This window comes from Maylandia zebra, linkage group LG1 (assembly GCF_041146795.1).
Source record: "Maylandia zebra isolate NMK-2024a linkage group LG1, Mzebra_GT3a, whole genome shotgun sequence".
Classification (NCBI taxonomy): Eukaryota; Metazoa; Chordata; class Actinopteri; order Cichliformes; family Cichlidae; genus Maylandia; species Maylandia zebra.
Genome location: NC_135167.1, coordinates 40,605,030 through 40,622,568, shown reverse-complemented (window position 1 = coordinate 40,622,568; position 17,539 = coordinate 40,605,030). Strand labels below are relative to the sequence as shown.

The 17,539-nt window shown below is 43.1% G+C and overlaps 1 protein-coding gene across 1 annotated transcript in view; it reads right to left on the bottom strand.

Moving 5' to 3' along the window:
* Positions 1 to 572: 572 nt before the first annotated feature.
* cpne4a (copine IVa) overlaps positions 573 to 17,539 on the bottom strand; it is a 100,037-nt gene continuing 83,070 nt past the window's right edge. Inside the window, exons 11-16 of the mRNA XM_014410940.3 lie at positions 15,823 to 15,956; positions 14,644 to 14,698; positions 13,499 to 13,550; positions 7,543 to 7,676; positions 6,508 to 6,744; positions 573 to 4,156 (exon numbers count right to left, since the gene is read on the bottom strand). Coding sequence (XP_014266426.1) covers positions 4,025 to 4,156; positions 6,508 to 6,744; positions 7,543 to 7,676; positions 13,499 to 13,550; positions 14,644 to 14,698; positions 15,823 to 15,956 — 744 coding nt within the window. The 3' untranslated portion in view covers positions 573 to 4,024. The remainder of the gene's footprint in view (positions 4,157 to 6,507; positions 6,745 to 7,542; positions 7,677 to 13,498; positions 13,551 to 14,643; positions 14,699 to 15,822; positions 15,957 to 17,539) is intronic.

Below are 17,539 nucleotides of genomic sequence, written 5' to 3'. Positions count from 1 at the left end.
GGTTGTACTGTGATAATATACTTATAGATTAATCTATAAAGATCTATGTATTAGTATAACATGAGTCTTTACAGCATATATGCATATTTTACATTCTATAATCAGAACTAATAAAGATAACAGATGAGCACCTGCTTCCTCCGACTCCTTTTTGAACAGGAAATTGTTTTTTATATATTCCATGTGAATTTGATGTCTTCAGTGTGTATTATCACGTGTCACTTATGTTTGAAATAAAGTCCCAGCAGATGGCCCCGCCCCTCCCTGAGCCTGGTTCTGCCAGAGGTTTCTTCCTGTTAAAAGGGAGTTTTTCCTTCCCACTGTCGCCAAAGTGCAGCTTATAGGGGGTCATATGATTGTTGGGCTTTTCTCTGTATTATGGTGGAGCTTTTACCTGACAATATAAAGCACCTTGAGGTAACTGTTGTTGTGATTTGGTGCTATATAAATAAAGTTAAATTGAATTAAATGATTTAATTAATTGGTTGAATGAATAAAATATTTTAAATGCATTAAAAAAGTTGCATTGAACACATTAAACAGATTCACTAAAAATACCGAGACACTCGAAGCTTACTGATAAAACTTTATTATAAGTCAGTTTTTCATTGTTTTGCACACAATACTGCATGTTAACACAACACTAAGTCATGTGACTCAACACCTGTCCCCCACCTTTGCTCTTTGATCGACAGCAGAAATCAAAGTGTCTTAAAAAATCTTCCATCGCTAAATGAAACGGTGCCTGTGCAGCAGCTCGAGTTCAACCTTGTGAGAAGGAAACATGTAAAGCACACGGAAGCTGAGCTGTCACTACTTCATATTCCAGCTCGTGTACAACGTGATAATTGTGCACACTTACTAATAAAAACACTTTGATTGTGTAAATATCATTACATTAAAATTCAATTAGAGAGGTGTAGTTTGATTCTTACACAGAAAGCAACACAAGTGCTTTCAGTCACAGTAAAATGTTCAAAAATAAATGATTCATTTCATCATTTTCTAATATTAGATTTAAAGGTTTTCGGTTAAAATTAGCCAAAAAAGTAAAAACTTTAACGTTCACCATCATTATCAGCAGGTTAGCACATCACTGTCAAAAACTAAACTATACACAGTAGCTGCGTTTGGCCTCATTGGTACTTTTAAATGGATTTTCCTGTTATTATTGTGCAACTACCCGCTGTCAGTGCCGAGCTTTGCTTGGTTAGTCCGTGGTATTATATTATTAAATACCTCAGTTATTACCATGTTGTTAATGAGCTGCATGCAGAGAACTGTGAAAACATGCTGAATGAACATATGTGTAAAAATGCAGGTTTAAGTTATCACACACGGCTGTTTGGACACTTCTGATCCCTCTGAAGGATTTCACTAACCAACACCAAGAGGTGTGGCCGTATCTGCGACAGCGTCCTACAAACGTTTGGATGCTTCAGTAATTTGCAATAAACCTAAAAGACAACAAGCTTTTGTCTTCATTTTTTAAAAACATGAAGACAAACGGACAGGTGTTGTGACACAACGTGACCAAAATCTATCACCATAATCTAGAAATTTCTCCAAAGATGCTCCATTTGTGCTTTTCAATCTACTCGCACATCGTCATTTACATGTGAACATGCTTGAGAGTAGAACAGCCCCATCACTGGGCACATTGTAAACATAATTATTACTCATATTATTCACTACCAGGAAACAGAAACCACAAGGACCGCACAGTCCTGCATGGAGATTTGCATGCAAAACAACAGTTCATGCATCTGCCTGACCTGGAGATAAAAACTGTGGAGGATGCAGACGTCTGTGAAGGCAGCGCACTTGTTCCTCTGGCAGAGATCCGAAATGCTTTACTACATACGAACCTTACGAAATTTAGCAAAATCTCAATAAACTCTTATAAAAACAAATGAGGTGGGGGTGGGGTCATACATTCCTTCATCGACTGGTTCCCCGCCCGTCATGCTGTCTGCAGGGAAGCAGCGTTTAATTGGTCAGAGTTGCCCGTTTGTGTGCTTTTCCACTTAAAATGCTCCTGAGCGCTACAGTCTGCTCAGCCTGCCGACCCTGCATGCACAGCGGATGCTAAAGGTGCTACGTTTGCAGTTTCCAGTGTGTACGCTGGGATGTGATGAATTCCTTCCTGACCTTCATGCTGTTCTTCCCTTTTGGGAATAACCCAGTTCTCAACCATTTTCCCTTTTATTTCTGCTGCAGGTCTAAATGAAGTTTCAGAATGTTGTTTCCACCCACAAAACGCCCCAGTTTGAGGAAAGCTCACTTTACTTTGTGAAGAGAATTTAGGATGACTCGCTGAACATCGTTTTTTATGATCAGATAAAGCTAAACGATGAGATCCAGGCTTCGTTACACGTTTTTGTCATCGTCTTTTTGCAATGCTATACGCCAAAAAAAGATAAATCAATGGATACACTGACAAAACTTGCTAAATTAAAGTTTAGTTTGTCGAGCAGTTCCTTTTTAATGCCATGCTGGACTTAAAGTATCCATAATTTCCCTAAGCTCAGCTCCACGGGTCACATCCTGGTCACCTCAAAATCCATTTGTCCACAGGAAATCTCAGTGTTGCAGTGACAGCACCAAAACATTTTCACTAAACAGACACCAAGTTGTTTAATACTAGCAGTTTGCACAACATAGACAGGTCATGCTATCCTCTATATTCATTGGCTGTGACGGCCTCCAATCAAAAAGGTTCTTCACTCCATCGAATAAAAAAAATACGGTGAAATCTGGCCAATCAGCTGTTCAAGGCAGCGTCGCTGGACTACTTTTAAAGCGCTCCCTGGACGTTATGTTCCAATCACTTTCAGTTGTGTGTCTGTGGCGTGTGCTGGGTCTACTGTGCCAAAAAGGTGTTCAGATCATTTCAGGTCCCGGGTGAAATCACAGCTGTGAATGTTACTGCTGTTTGAACAGGACGTCCAGAGAGCGCCACACAGAGATGACCCTGAAGAACAGATTGGCCAATGAAACGAGCCTGTTTGATTCTTTTGATTCCACCTCACACTCCACAAAAGCTCGCTGTGAGTTTTCAGAATCAGAAAGGGTTTTGAGCCTTGAGCAAAAATGCTGATGTGACCAGATCAGGTTTAGTCTTTAAGGAGAATTATAACTTGGATGCCAGGATAGGCAGTGGTAACAAGTATTTATAGCAGAAAGTTTCTCATGACAAGATCCTCCTTCAGTTTCTTTCTCATCCAATGACACGGCCCATTTCCCCCGAAGCATGCTAACTAAAACTGATGTAATCCAAACGGCGTCTCTCTTGTTTTTGTTTTGAACCAAACTAACGTCGAGGTTTTCCCAGCTACAAAACAGGCTTCCATTATGTTGAACTAGCAGGTCAATCCTGACCCCAACAGACCGAGGTTTGCACAAAGCAGTCGACCTGAACAGACCCCGACAGAGAAAGAAGACAACCAGCAGCAGGATGGTGTGCGGTTGGTTATACCGACCGATTAACAACAAAGAGCAGCATTATAATAAGAAGACTGCTCCACGGCTAACGCAGCTAAATAATTAGTAGCTCTGCATCAGACTGAAAGCCGTGTTTCTTCTTATTGCACCCAAAATAAAAGCAGGTCTAAATAAAAACTTTGGCCACGATTTTCATAAAAGTGGAACAAACAGCTGATGCATCAGCAGGTTTTCTATTAACTTGTAAACAGCTCCACTTTTCCTTTAACTTCTGCTCCTTTTCCCCTCAGGTAGTGATCGTGATGAAGGATGATAGCATGCACCCTCAGGTAGATGACTGTATCGGTAAAAACGAGACCTGACCTGGTTCAGATTGGTGAAACTTAGACCCAGCACTAAGTCGACTCACGACTTCTACCCCAGAGACTGACGTCGTCTGCTCGGGTCTAAAATAAGCCACGTTGTAATGATAGGACACTGCAGGTAGCACCTTCATCATCCGCATTAACAAAGAACAAAAGACAGTAAACATTTTTCTCAGCCCAGGTTGTGCTGTCCAGCGGCAGCTGTGGCAGTAGGCTCATGGACCAAATGGCCTGGAAGACTGGTACTGGCTGGGCACTTTGGGCTTGATGCCCTTGCTGTTGTAGTAGTCAACCACCTGGTTGGGCACTTCTGCTAGCACACTCTTAGCCAGAGCGGCTGGAGACGCCTGAGGAGGAGAGAGCAGAGCCGTCAGTTAAAACACAGAGTGCAGAGGGAAGAGTTGATCTTTAAATGTTCATAAAACTGCAGCTCAACACCTGCAGACCCCAACAACAGAATAGCTGCCCTTCTCCATCGCTGATAAAGCAGGTGTTTTACCTTGATCCATGGTGCACGTAGCTGATTTTGCTTTTTCTCTAAAACAAAAGTTCAATATTTTGCACACATCTTTTGGAAAATGTAAAATTACTAGTAACACACACTCGGATTAATGGAATAAAAACATAAGCAGCGACCTCGAAGGAAAAACGTAACGGTTCAGTGATTGTACTAAATTTGCTTCACATTCGGTGGCTGTAAGCAGCTGCAGGAACCTGCCGGCTGCCTAGAGCGACCACTTGTGATTGCACGGGTCAGTGATGATGGCTTCCTGTCTCCCAACAGTCACACTGCCTCTCAGACGGATTCACAAAGACTTGCCAATAACTGAAGTCTAATTTATAAAAGATCGCCAAAACATTGCAATTAATCTGAGTCAGTCTGTGATGATGAATCTCTTTGCAAGAGGAGACTCACTCATTTGGTTGCTGACTGGTTGCTGACTGGTTGCAGACTGGTTGCACTCCTGTATATAAGCAAGTTGCTGAGGGATTTCCTTGCAACCACTTTCTGAATCTGTCTGACTCTGTCTTATCGCTCTGTTGCACACAGTTGCAGTAACTTTGGTCGTGCCGTGGTCTCAGTGTTTTCCTCAGTGCGAGAGTGGCGTAAAAGCAGCAGCATAAATAAACCAGACCCTCAAATCCGAGCATGTGCATGTGCTGCAGATGGAATTTAATCTGATGTTCTGTTTTGAGGAAGGTAGAACAACTTAAGACACGGTCTTTAAATTTCATTTCAGCGTCTTCCCCTCGGGAAAAATCCCAGACAGCGGTAATTGTTTGAAGCAGCGTCTGTCGCAGCCTCTCGTCTCTGCCTCGTTCTGCTGCTGTCAAATAAAAATTGCTTCTCTTGGGGTCCAAAGACAGAAACTCTCATTCATCACAGAATAAATGCAGGAGAATGAATCTTCCCAACGAGTCCGAACTGTGAATCTCTCGTACTGTACTGTCACTACACTCAGACTGAAAATTCATTCGAGTGAAATAAAGAATTTTCCACTTGAGACTGGCCGGCAGATTGTCCCCATTTCCCTTCTTATAGGGTGAAAACAGATTTTTTTCAACAACTTCACAGCCTCTCCTCTCGTCCTCCTCCGTTTATTGTTTTCCATCACTTCCCTGTCGTCCGCTGTTATTTTAGGGTCACATGCAATTATATTTAAACACTGCATCTCCCATCAACAAGAGAGTTTTCAAATGAACACACCATCTGGTGCTCTAATTAGAGGTTTGTAACTGCTGAACAACAGAGAAAGTGTTTCTAATAATTTACACAAACATGCTTCATAATAACAAACACAAAAAAGTGAGGTTAAAGGTTTGTAAACATCAGTGAAGATGTGAGAAAAACATAAATATTATCTTATAGGTAAAAATATATGCAATTTAATTTTTATTATAGGGCGACAGCGACGAGTCATTGTTCAGGTCTTCATTTTGACCCACTCTCCTTTACAGCGGCGCTTCAGGTCTTCGGGTCTGCAGCATTATTCATGCACAGCTCTCTGAGCTCTGGACTCTGGACCGTTACAGAGCCTTCGTTCGTTTCTTTCGCCGCTGTGCTCGGGGTCATTGTCCTGTTCATGACCCAGTTTGGGCCGAGCTTTGGCCGTGGGTTCATGGAGACTCAGTGACTGCAAGGGGATGAAACCCTCATTGCTCCATCACCGTGCCAACAGGTGATACAACGTGTTTGTCCTGATATGACGTGTTTGATTTTACCCACACATGCTGCACATGATGAACAAACATCTCCCATTTGTTCCAGAAGTCTCCAGAGGCTTTGCAAACCTGATCCCTGCTGCCGAGTTCCTTTTGGAGAGATGTTTTCTCTTCCAAACAAGCCACACTTGTTCAGTCGTCTTCTAATTGTTCTGTCATGAACTTTGACCTTTAACAGGTGACCTGAGGCCCGTGAAGTCTGAGCATTGCATTGTGCTAACACACCTGAATCCTTCAGAACTGCAAAGTGCCCAAACGTCTACACTTATACAGGCGCTCACAGCTGCTGAGGAGCAGTTAGCCTGATTCCTCTGGAGTTTCCACATGACTCTAAAAACCACCCGGTCACAGATGTAACACGGCAGGAGTTACACGTGTTCACCATAACCAGTTATTATGTGTTAGTTCAACGAGCACGTTCGCTGTGTATGACGTTGCTCTGACACGGTACAGTTTTCGAACACGATGGACTCACGTGTTTGAAGTTGCGGAAGGGGACGAACTGAACGATGTCCCGGAGGACGGGCTCTCCTTTGGGTGAGCGCAGGATCCCGTCATCGCCGTCCAGCATCTGCATGTCGCTGAAGTCGGCGTTCCCGACCCCAACGATGATGATGGACATGGGGAGGTGGGAAGCCTGAACGATGGCCTCCCTCGTGTCGGCCATGTCGGTGATGACGCCGTCTGTCAGGATCAGCAGGATGAAGTATTGCTGGAGGATTGAACATGAAGAGACCCAGTCAGACCAGCTCCTGCGGCCAGAACTATCAGTGTAAATCCAGCAGGTTTTAAAAGAAGCAGTGGCAGCATTTCAAATTATATATATATATACATATGTGTGTGTGTAGTTCGTCTACGTTTCTGTAGAGTGAGGCTTAAAGTGGATGAAGAGAAACCGGTGAAGAAATCCCAGCGGAGTCATTATAGCAGCCTTGTTAGCGGCCGAGCCGGCGTCTCAAAGCCTTTTCTTCCTGTTTCTAATTGCACGATCTTTAAACTGTACTCTGTGAGGAGTGTTTGTCATAAAAGTCTGGTTCATTTTATTATTATTAGGTTTTTATTTGAAGATCAAACAATAACTGAAAGTGTTGAATTGCCAGCCAGCCTGCTCAAATCTGCCCTCTTGGCTGGCAGCCTTCCCCTGAGCTCGGTGTTTTGATGTGGGTAGCTCAGGGTGAAGCTTTGAAGTGTAGTTTCTGGTTGCAGTTAAGGACGCTCTTTCCTCGGCCTTTAAATACAATCATTTTGTCAAAAGTCATCAGCCACGGTTTGTGGTGGTGACGGCACTGGTCCTGACCCGTTTGCCTCGTGTTTCCATGCAGCAGGAACTCTTTTGCACCATTTTTCGAGCAGCATGGCTAATATCTGAGGCAGCGCTGCGTGCTCCCGGGATGATATTCCCGTGGTACCAGTACACAAAGAGACATTGTGCATATTCCTGAGACACAGGTATGAAAAAGGTTTCCTGTCTGAAAACTTTATTGGAACATGAAACTAGATCGCGTCTCACCATGGCCTCTTTGGTGTGCACCTCCTGCGAGGCAGACTTGGCGACTTTCTGGATGATGGGTGCGATGTTGGTGGGGCCGTAGAGCTGCAGCTTTGGTAGGCAGGCCTGGTACGCCTCTACCACACCCTGGATGCCTGACAGGACACAAAAACAATCAGAGACAGTCTGGTTCCGAAAAACTAGAACCAGACAAAGCCAGAGCTGTCTTGGGTTTGGTTACCAGTTGTTCTTGACAGTAAATCTCGTCTCTACCTGAAGATTCTCAGTCATAGAACGAGCATTTCTACCTGTAGATCCACAGCTGTGCACACCTCTTCATTCAGGGTTTTAATCAAACTTTTGCCTTCTTATAAAGCAGAAATCACCAGCTTTGAATCAGAACAAGCTGCCGTTTGTTCTATTAACAGGTGAAAAAGGTTGTTGTTGGAAAAAGTCTCTGTTTGTTTGTCCAGTTTTGGGGGATTCAGAGCTTTTAACTGTGGATGATTCGTGCGTGATGCTGATAATATAACACGTTGGGAGCATGATTGCTCTTTTCCTGATAAAGCCGACAGTGGACGGTGTTCCCTGTACCTTTAGTGGTTTTCCCTCGAGTAGCAGCTCACTAATCACATCCACACCCAGTAATTTTGTTCAGTGAGCAGGCAGGAAGCCGCTCGGTCCACGAAGAGCTTCAGGTTTCTGCGCCCGTGTGATGCACCTGTACACTGGATCGCTGTTAACCATGCTAGCTAGCGTTAGCTGCACCTTCGTGGTCACTTGATCACATGTGAAGTTATTTTAGAGCTTCAAAAATTTCTTCTACTTTATTTGGGCTACAGAAACCAGTAGTGACATCATGGTTCCTGTTACATCATTTATATACAGTCCGCGATCTTAAAGGTGTGCTTTAAATATTAATTTTTGGCCAGCTTTGTCTTTTATTACCTTTGTATAAAGATTCACTTCTGTATCTTTATATTTGTGCTTTTATGTGTTTCATTTTTTTATCATTATTATTAAATTTACTGATGATTCATGTTTGTAGTTTGTTTCTTGCTCCGCCTCTCTCTGCGTTAGTGTCGCTGTTGCTCTGGACTTGCTCTGCCAGCCTCGTGTTTTTGGCGACGCGTCCCTGACGAAGCATCGCTGTCGTGCCCGAAGCTCGTTCGTTACACCCCACGCTTTGGTCCGAGCTCCTTTCATCCCTCGCCTTTTTACCCGAGCTTTCATCTGCTGTAAGTGATTACACTTCAGTCTGTATTTATCACAGTCTGACGGTCTCAGGTCATCTCGGTGATAGAAATCCATCACGTTTATTCTGTGAGACGAACTGTCAGCTTTATATTTAAACCTGTCAGTGATTTTATTCAAACTGAGTCTTTTCGACTTTTGGAAGAACACAAAAACGACACTTTTCTAATTGAATAGAAAGTCTGCGTGTGTTAACTATATTTGGCCTAACTTCATACACTGGGGGGCGCTGCAGAGAGAGGAACCGGTAAACCAGCTGCTCATTAACTACATAACTTATGTTTATACATTTAATGTTATGAGTGTCTCCTTCTGTTTCGCCTTGGACGTATGAGGTCTGTGAGGCTCCACGGTCCGTCTCTCCGGGTCCTTTCAGAGGCATCCCAGCATGCCCGGAGGCAACGCTGTGATTTACTGTCTGAAGGTCATCAGGAAGACGCACTCAGACTTAATTAAGAGCGTCGGGGTTGAAGTGTCTCTGAGCTGATCGATGACCTTTAGCAGCCAAGAGTGCGAGAGGCCTTTATCTAAACACTGTCTGCCTGTCTCCCCTCAAAACCAGGAGGAAACAGTTGTGAGGTCAGAGCAGCAACTCCAGCTGTCAACATCTGTATGTCTGCCTAAAGCAACAGCTCCGATAAAATGACTCTGCCTTATTTTCACTTTTCCATTTAAGAAGAAAGTCAAAATGTAACACTTGTCAATGTTTTAGCTGTCGGGAAGTTTTCTTTTTTGTTTCTTCTCTGCCGCGGCCGCCATCTTCGTGCTAAAACTGGTTCCTGATTGGCCCGAAGCTGTTGGGTTTCCTGCATCTCACCTACGAGGCGCCACAGGCCCAGACCACCAGCTTCTTTCACTGTGAGTGACGGCTCCACTCTGAGCCCCGCCCACGTGACTCAACTCCTCCCCCGTCCCTATGGGAGAGTCAAGACCCCCTGCAGAGGATACTCAGTTACACCAAGGCCTCTTTGTTTCAGTCACTACGTAGAGATCGAGGAAAATATCTGTAATGTGCAGCTTTAGATTTATTTATACTGCATTTCAAAGACACTGAGGAGTTGATTCAGACTGCCAGTGTTAGTACACACAGTCACAGAGGTACACACTGCTGAACCATTATTTTACACTTTAATCAGGAACGAGCACAGAAAATGTCTCTGACGTCTTTTGATTTTTTTCTGATTTTAAATTCACAAATGAATATTTCAAACATTTAGATGAGGTCAGATATCAGCTGTGAATCCTCTGAGTTCTAGTTTAGAGGTTTAATTCACAAATGCCTGTTTGAGTATTCGCAGCCTTCGGGCAAATATTCTTTCACTCATTGAATATTGATCAAGTCTCACGGTGTCTGAAATTGATGTCGCTTGATGTTAACAGCCTGGGTTATCCAATCAAAAGAGCCAGAGTATTAACAAAAATTTACAAAGAAAATAAGGATTTAATCTTTCTGCAGGAAACCCATTTGTCACCACAAGAGAACGAAAAATTAAAGAAACATGGATGTAGAAAAACATATTATAGCTCCCATATCAACAGCCATAAAAGAGGCGTGGCCATTCTTATGGCGAACAATTTGTCATTCGAACTCTTTGAAGAAATAAAAGATAAAGAAGGACGGTGCATCATTGTGAAGGGCAAAGCTTTAAATAGTATCTTGACTCTTGTCTGCACCAAATAGTCCCAAATCATTCTTTAAAGACCTTTTTGACCCAATCTCAGTGGAGGCAGAGGGTATGTGTATTTGTGCAGGAGACTTCAACGTAATATTGAATTATTGTTTGGACACAACTAGTCAAACTAGATGCAAAACACATATAAGCAGACACTTAGACTTGACACTTGAGGAAACGAGACTGGTGGATGTCTGGAGATTGCTGCACCCTTCACAAAGGGACTACACACACTACTCAATTCCACACTCAGTGCACACCCGGACTGATTATTTCTTAATGCAAAAGGAAGAATGTCACAGAGTGTTCGACTGTAGAATCGAGGTAGCGGATGTCTCAGATCATAACGCGATTTTTCTGACAATTCAGCTGGACTCACTTCCAAGGAACAAAGGAGCCTTAATGTAGGGCTTCTGAATAATGAATCTATTACATATGATATTAAACAAGAAATAGATGCAATCATTAAAGAGAATGACAACGGAGAAGTGAACCCTCTAATTCTTTGGGATTCAATGAAAGCTGTTCTGTGGGGAAGCTTGACAGCAAAAGCTTCTTTTGTTAAAAAAAAAAAGAATTGAAAAATATAATCAGCTGACGAAAAATTTAAAAGAGCTGGAACAAACCTTCAGGACTAAAAGGGACCCCATAACACAGAGACAAATCTTAGAGGTCTAAATACAAATAGAAAATATTGAATCAGGAAGCGGAAAGAAAGGCAAGATATTTGAAACTAAATTATTACGACCTAGGCCCTAAATCTGCCAAATTATTCGCTCGCAGACTGCGAAAGCAGCAGATAGATACAGCAATACACCAAATTAGAAACCCTATAACTCAAGAGTTGGAAGCTAAACCGGAAGAAATAGAAAACATTTTCAACAATTACTACCAAAATCTCTATATGCAAGAAGGAAATGTAGATGTACAATCAATTAAAAAAAATTGTTTGTACTCACTAGACCTACCTGCCATTGGAAAAACCAAAACGAAGTACTTACTAAGGAAATCACAGTAGAAGAACTGAATAAGGCAATCAGTAGACCGAAAGCCAACAAAACCCCAGGCAGTGACGGGTTCCCCGCAGAATGGTATAAGGTATTTAAGCTCAACCCTATCCTGCTGAGAACTCTGAATTGGATAATACCCCCGTCGTGGAAAGATGCTATCCTGTCTTTGATCCCCAAGGAAGGAAAGGATAGAGATAACTGTGCAAATTACAGACCGATATCGATCCTACATGTAGACTACAAATTGTATACTTCAATTATAGCTAAACTAATCAAACTGTTCATTAATGATATAATTGAGGACGACGAATGTGGATTCATTCCAGGGAGGCAAACACAGGACAATATCAGGAGGACATTACACATACTTCACAAAATTGATAGTAATAAATGGGATGCAGCTCTTATTAGTCCGGACGCCGAAAAGGCTTTCGACAGGGTTGGGTGGGGATTCTTGTATCAGACCTTAGAAAGATTTGGTTTCACTCAAGACTCAATAAAATTTATATATTAATATAAAAGGGATCTTTATAGGAAAAAGGGAACTTAAAATAGGATTATTTGCAGAGAATGTAATATTTGAATTGGAAAACCAGGATTTTTTTCGATATCTACAACTTCGAGATTATTACAATAAAGAGATAGCTGAGGCTGAGATGATTAACCCTCTAATTGAAACAATGTGCGACTCCTACCAGCAGAAAACTACTAAACTAGCATCCAAATTATACTCCAATTTGATGACGAATCAAAGATTCACCTCTTTATATGTAAAGACAAAATGGGAACAGGAACTAAAACTATCAATCACAGATGAAACATGGTGCCAGTTATGTGGTTCACTTCAAACGTCCACAAATTCCCTACAGTGGCGGGAATTTAATTGGAAATGCCTTATTGGGTTTTTTATCACTCCTCACATTAGGAGTAAGCAGGTGGGCACACAGCAGCCTTGTTGGAGAAACTGTGGTGAATTGGCAGCTAACCACTCCCATATCTTCTGGTCTTGCTCTAAAATTAACCCATTCTGGACAACAGTTAATGATACCTTACAAAAAGTCTTTGGTTACAAGGTCCCTGAGAACTGTACTGCTTTGTTTTGAGGAAATATTGATGATAGAGTTAAAAGAGAGGACTTATATTTAACTAAGATTCTTCTTACAGCAGCAAGAAAAGCCATTACCAGGCTGTGGCTTAAGCCTTTAAGACCGACCATAGAACCAAGTCCGCCAGAGCTTATAGTATATTTTTACATGCTGTGGAGACATTTTTGGGAGCATTTCAAGTTGATATACATCAATACAACCATTATAGCCCAAATTTAAATAATATGTCTGCATTAAGTGCATAGTAATTACATAAATTGCAAAAAAGTGCAATAAACTACAAAAAAATTAAATCGTTTTTGTTTTTTAACATATTTCTAGTTAGAGAAATTTAAGAGGCTTATCCCTCAAAACTGTAAATACAAAAAAGTTGCACAAAATAGTTTCCCACCACAGGAAATTTATTTTACGTGTCTTCATAGTTTTATTTTTGAAATACCTTTGACCGAGGTCAAGCTGATGGCATAAGATGCAAGTACAACTCCTCCGGTTTCATATGCAAAAAAAATGATTGCGCTAGCTTACAGGGTTGCAGAGCTACAGGATTTAAAACTAGTTACGCAAAACGGAGCGTGCTGCTCTGACTGGTTTTAAAGGGTTAACCTCCGTGAAGAAGAAGAAGACGACACGTTTGCAAATACTGAATCTGGATGTAATACTTCCCTCCTAGTCTTTTGTGTGGACGACTCTCCTACGTGGCTTCTGTGATCACCTCATCACTTTAAGGCAAAATAAAAAATAAAACACTTCCCAGTTTAGGAAATCAAACCGAGCCTACAGGAAACATCAGCGGCGCGGTGAACGGTTCTTCCTGATTCGCTGTCACCATCAAACTCATTCTCACTTCAAACAGCTTCTGAAGCTCGCTGTCAAATATTTGAGTGGTTTTTCTGCCTGTTTTTAATTTTCAACGACAGGAAATCAAAGAACCTACCTGCACACTCCGGGTTCTCCTCATTAAAATTCACTGCGAAGTCGTGGGAGACCTGGAGCAGAGAGGGGGAGGGAGGGGGAGGGAGGGGGAACAGGAAGTCTGTTTGATCTCTGCATCAAAAAAAACAACCTGCAGAAAGAAAACTCACAATAAAACTCTTCACCTTCATCCGTCTTCATCGCTTCCTGCTCTTCTTCTTCTTGAAATCGAAGCTGAGTAGTTACCTGCCCCCTCCCCCTCCCTCCCCCCGCCTCACAGCACACTCACAGGACAGGTGAGTTTCTAGTCTAACTGACAGGCGAGGGAGCGCTGAGAAAGATTAAAGCTGTAAGCTTTGTAAAGCAAACTGAAGCCACAGAGGAGCTGCAGTTCCAGCACTCGGTGTTTTTACACTACAGCGTTCAGAGGAAGTGGGCGTGGTCTGCACAGCGCGCTCGTTCCTGCCCTAACCTGGTGCAGGTTAGGGCAGCAGGGAGCTGCTTTATCCAGATACGAGCTGAACGTAGACAGGAGTTCACAGAGTTAATATTCTTCCTGTGTGAGACACACTCGTCAGACGTGTGATCAAATATTTTGAGGAATCAGTTTCTGAAAATCAAAGACTGATTTAAATGATTTCACTTTGGCTGCTTGAGGGATCTCCTCGAGCACCTGCAGACTGATTCCAGCTCGGCTGCTAATGTCTGGCTGTTCTCTGAAGTCCCAGTGAACCCCTGTGTATTTGTGCTGACAGGGATGTGCGTCTCCTCCCAGGATCAAACTTCCACTGTGTACGCCTCCACACTCAGGAAAAAGTTCCTGATCACATTAGACATTAGACTTCCTATTGTTGATTAATGTAACGCTGCGTAAGCTGAAGGCTGTTTAATATTCTTGACTAATCTTGTTCCGGCTGCGCGCCGCGCTATATTTTCAGGGCGCCGACTCGGACTCTGAATGGAGCTAATCAGGACTTTGAAAGCTGATTTGAATGCAGCGTCAGACCGCCAACCAAAGGCTGCTGCACAGGAAAGGAAGCATTCAGCCGGCAGCACCCCGGGGAGGTGACGAGGGCAGGGAGGTGGGAAGGTAATCACAGGGTCAGCCTCAGCCTCTGCAGACAGAGTGCATGCTGGGAACGCCGACGAGCCGGGCTGTTAAATTACCTTGTAGTCTGGAGGGATCCGAGCTCCGAAGCCGAACGCCGGGAACATTTTGTCACTGAAAGGAAAAAAGACAAAAAAGTAAAGGTGAAGAAGGAAAAGAGACACTGGAGGAGCTTTCTGATTGGATACTTGAACACAAAGCAAAAGAAATGTCTGCTGATTGGCTGAGAAGTGATTACTTCCTTACATCACTGTGATGTTAGGAATCTCTGTCCAGTTCATCTAAAATTCAATTAAATACATTCTGTGAGTTAGACCAGCGGTCCCCAACCCCCGGGCCTCGGACCGGTACCGGTCCGTGAGTGGTTTGGTACCAGACCGCGAGAGTTGAGGCTCAGGTGTGAAATGTTTGGTTTTCAGGGTTTTTATCGGTTTTCAGCGTTTTGTTATCGTTTTTATCGTTAACTCGCTTTTCCTGGGTCTTTTCACGTCTGTTATGAATAAATCTTCTTTTTTTCGGTACCCGTACTAGTTTTATTTTCTTGTATTTATCCGCGACACCTTAAAGGCCGGTCCGTTAAAATATTGTCGGGCATAAACCGGTCCGTGGCGCGAAAAAGGTTGGAGACCGCTGAGCTAGATGTTTGACCTGTTGCTAGCTTAGTACGAGGACTGAAGTGTAGAAGACCGCTAACTCGAAACTGACTTTACTCCTTTGCAGCTTCTTGGACTCTGTAAGAGTAGCTTTGTGTGATTCATAGTTAACAGTAATCGTGTTAGTCGGCCTGGTGATGTGTGCTAGTGCAGCTAAGTACACAGCAGCCATATTATTGGTCAGATGATGTCATTCAAAAGGCTCAGATCTCCAGTTCAGGTGAAGCTAGCAGACAGCTAGCGGCTACAGCCGCCTGTCAGTCAAAGAGGCCACGCCCACGTTGGGAGTGTAACCAGGCAGGATAATAATAAATATTAATAATGTATACTATGTTGACCTGTGGGGAACTTCCTCTCTGCATTTGCCCCACTCACTCAGTGAAGCAGTGGGCAGCCACTGGGCGCCCGGGAGCAGTGAGCAGGGACGGTACCTCGCTCAGGGGTACCTCAGGGTAGCCGTTCAGTGGATTCGGCCACTCTACCTACTGAGCTATCGCTGCTCATAAGTGATGTTTCTTTAATCTTGTGAGTACATGAACACAGTAATGAATGGAGCTTTGTGATTGGCTGCTGAGTTGAAGTGACCTGTCGTAGTCCTGGCAGATTTCTCCCACGGCCACCAGAGCCTTCAGGTACTCGTTGGGCTGGTACGGGTGGATGTAGTGCAGGGAGCAGCTGTTCCGAGGGTCTCCGTTGGATGCTGTGAAGTCGATGGCGACCTGCAGAGACAGCAGCCAATCAGGGATCAGAACCAGTCAGAGTCCCTTAGAGAAGCCACACAAGAGCAGGAGGGAATGATGTGACTGTATGTTTGTTGGTGCCATTACAGAGACAGATTTTTATCCTCATTTATGATTGTAAAGAAGCAGGCATGTCTAGATTTAATTGATTTTTATTGGTTATTTGGCTGAAATGAGCCTTTGAGGGTTCAAAGGTCGTGTCCACCGGAACCTAAGGCACGGACCATCTTTCTTCATTTATGGTTTTTGTTCATTTTGGGCCTCAAACTGATCCGTGTGAAGAAAATAAGGATGGTGCTGAGAACGTGAGCGAAGCTTTTAGTTACATTTCCTCTAAATCGAAGATATTTATTTTTATTGTTTTCATTTCTTTTTAGTTTTTGCTGTGTGTGCAGTGTTTTGTTGCTTTTATTGGTTTCATTTTGTGCGCTTGCTCACTTTTGATTGTTTTCTCATTGTTTGTGGGGCCTTTGAGTGCTCTGTGAAGCAGTTTGGTGCCTCCGGGTGAAATGTGCTGTATAAATGCATCGGCTTCACGGCAGCAGCAGCTCAGCTGAAGAAGAAGAAAAGCAGTTATGTTCAGAGAGCCGCAGAAAGAGCTCCGAGACGTCAGAAGGTCTGAATCATTGATGAGTCGATGACGACGGCTGCGGACGCTCGTGGATTACTGAATGAGCTTCGCGGGCGATAAACGACCACAACCAGACGCAAAATGGCTCGACTGCAAAAACACGCTGCAGACCTGAAGTCAGGCGTAGAGATACAAGCACACGTGTGCTTAAAACCAGCAAATATGACTTTACTGTTTAACATGCAAGAGTAAGTCATGCTGTCAACTCAACTCAAACAATGAAGTTCAGAATGACTGAAGCAAAAGAACGATTGTTTCATATGAAGCTGAAACAGCTGAAATCAAGAAGAGGAAGTGAATTCAAAGGATTTTTATTATTGTTCGAAAAGTGCCATTCGAATACTCGTCCATTTAGAAAATGCATTTAAAGAATAAGACCATGTAATGCAGCGTTCAGACCTTTAACGTCTGCCGGATCACAAATATTTTTAAAAACAGCTCCAAAGGGCCAAAAAAGGCAACAAAGTTAGCTTGAAGGTGTGAAAACAACGAGGCATAAAACGAGGAAAAACATGTTTGAAATGAGCACAAAGATGCAAAACTACACAAAATAATTACAACCATTAAAACCAGTCACGAGAGGACACGTGATTTCACCAAGCACTGTTTTGTTCACCCAGAAACTCTCCACGGGGACCGCCTCACTGAAGCCAACACTGGAGACGGGTTCTGATTGGATCGCCACAGAACAATAACAATGACCCTGAAACACATGATGGATGGATAGCCCAGAATTACTGACCCATCCATATCAACAGTGTTTAATTACCCTTTCGTCCTGATGTGTAGGAGCAGAGCTGAATCACATGGACACAGCAGGAAGTGTCGCTGTGGTGCTGTAAACAGATGGAGTGGAGGTCTCAGCAAATTCACCCAAAGTCAGACGGTGCAACGCTCAGAGAAACTCCACAAAGCCGAGAGCTCCACCTCA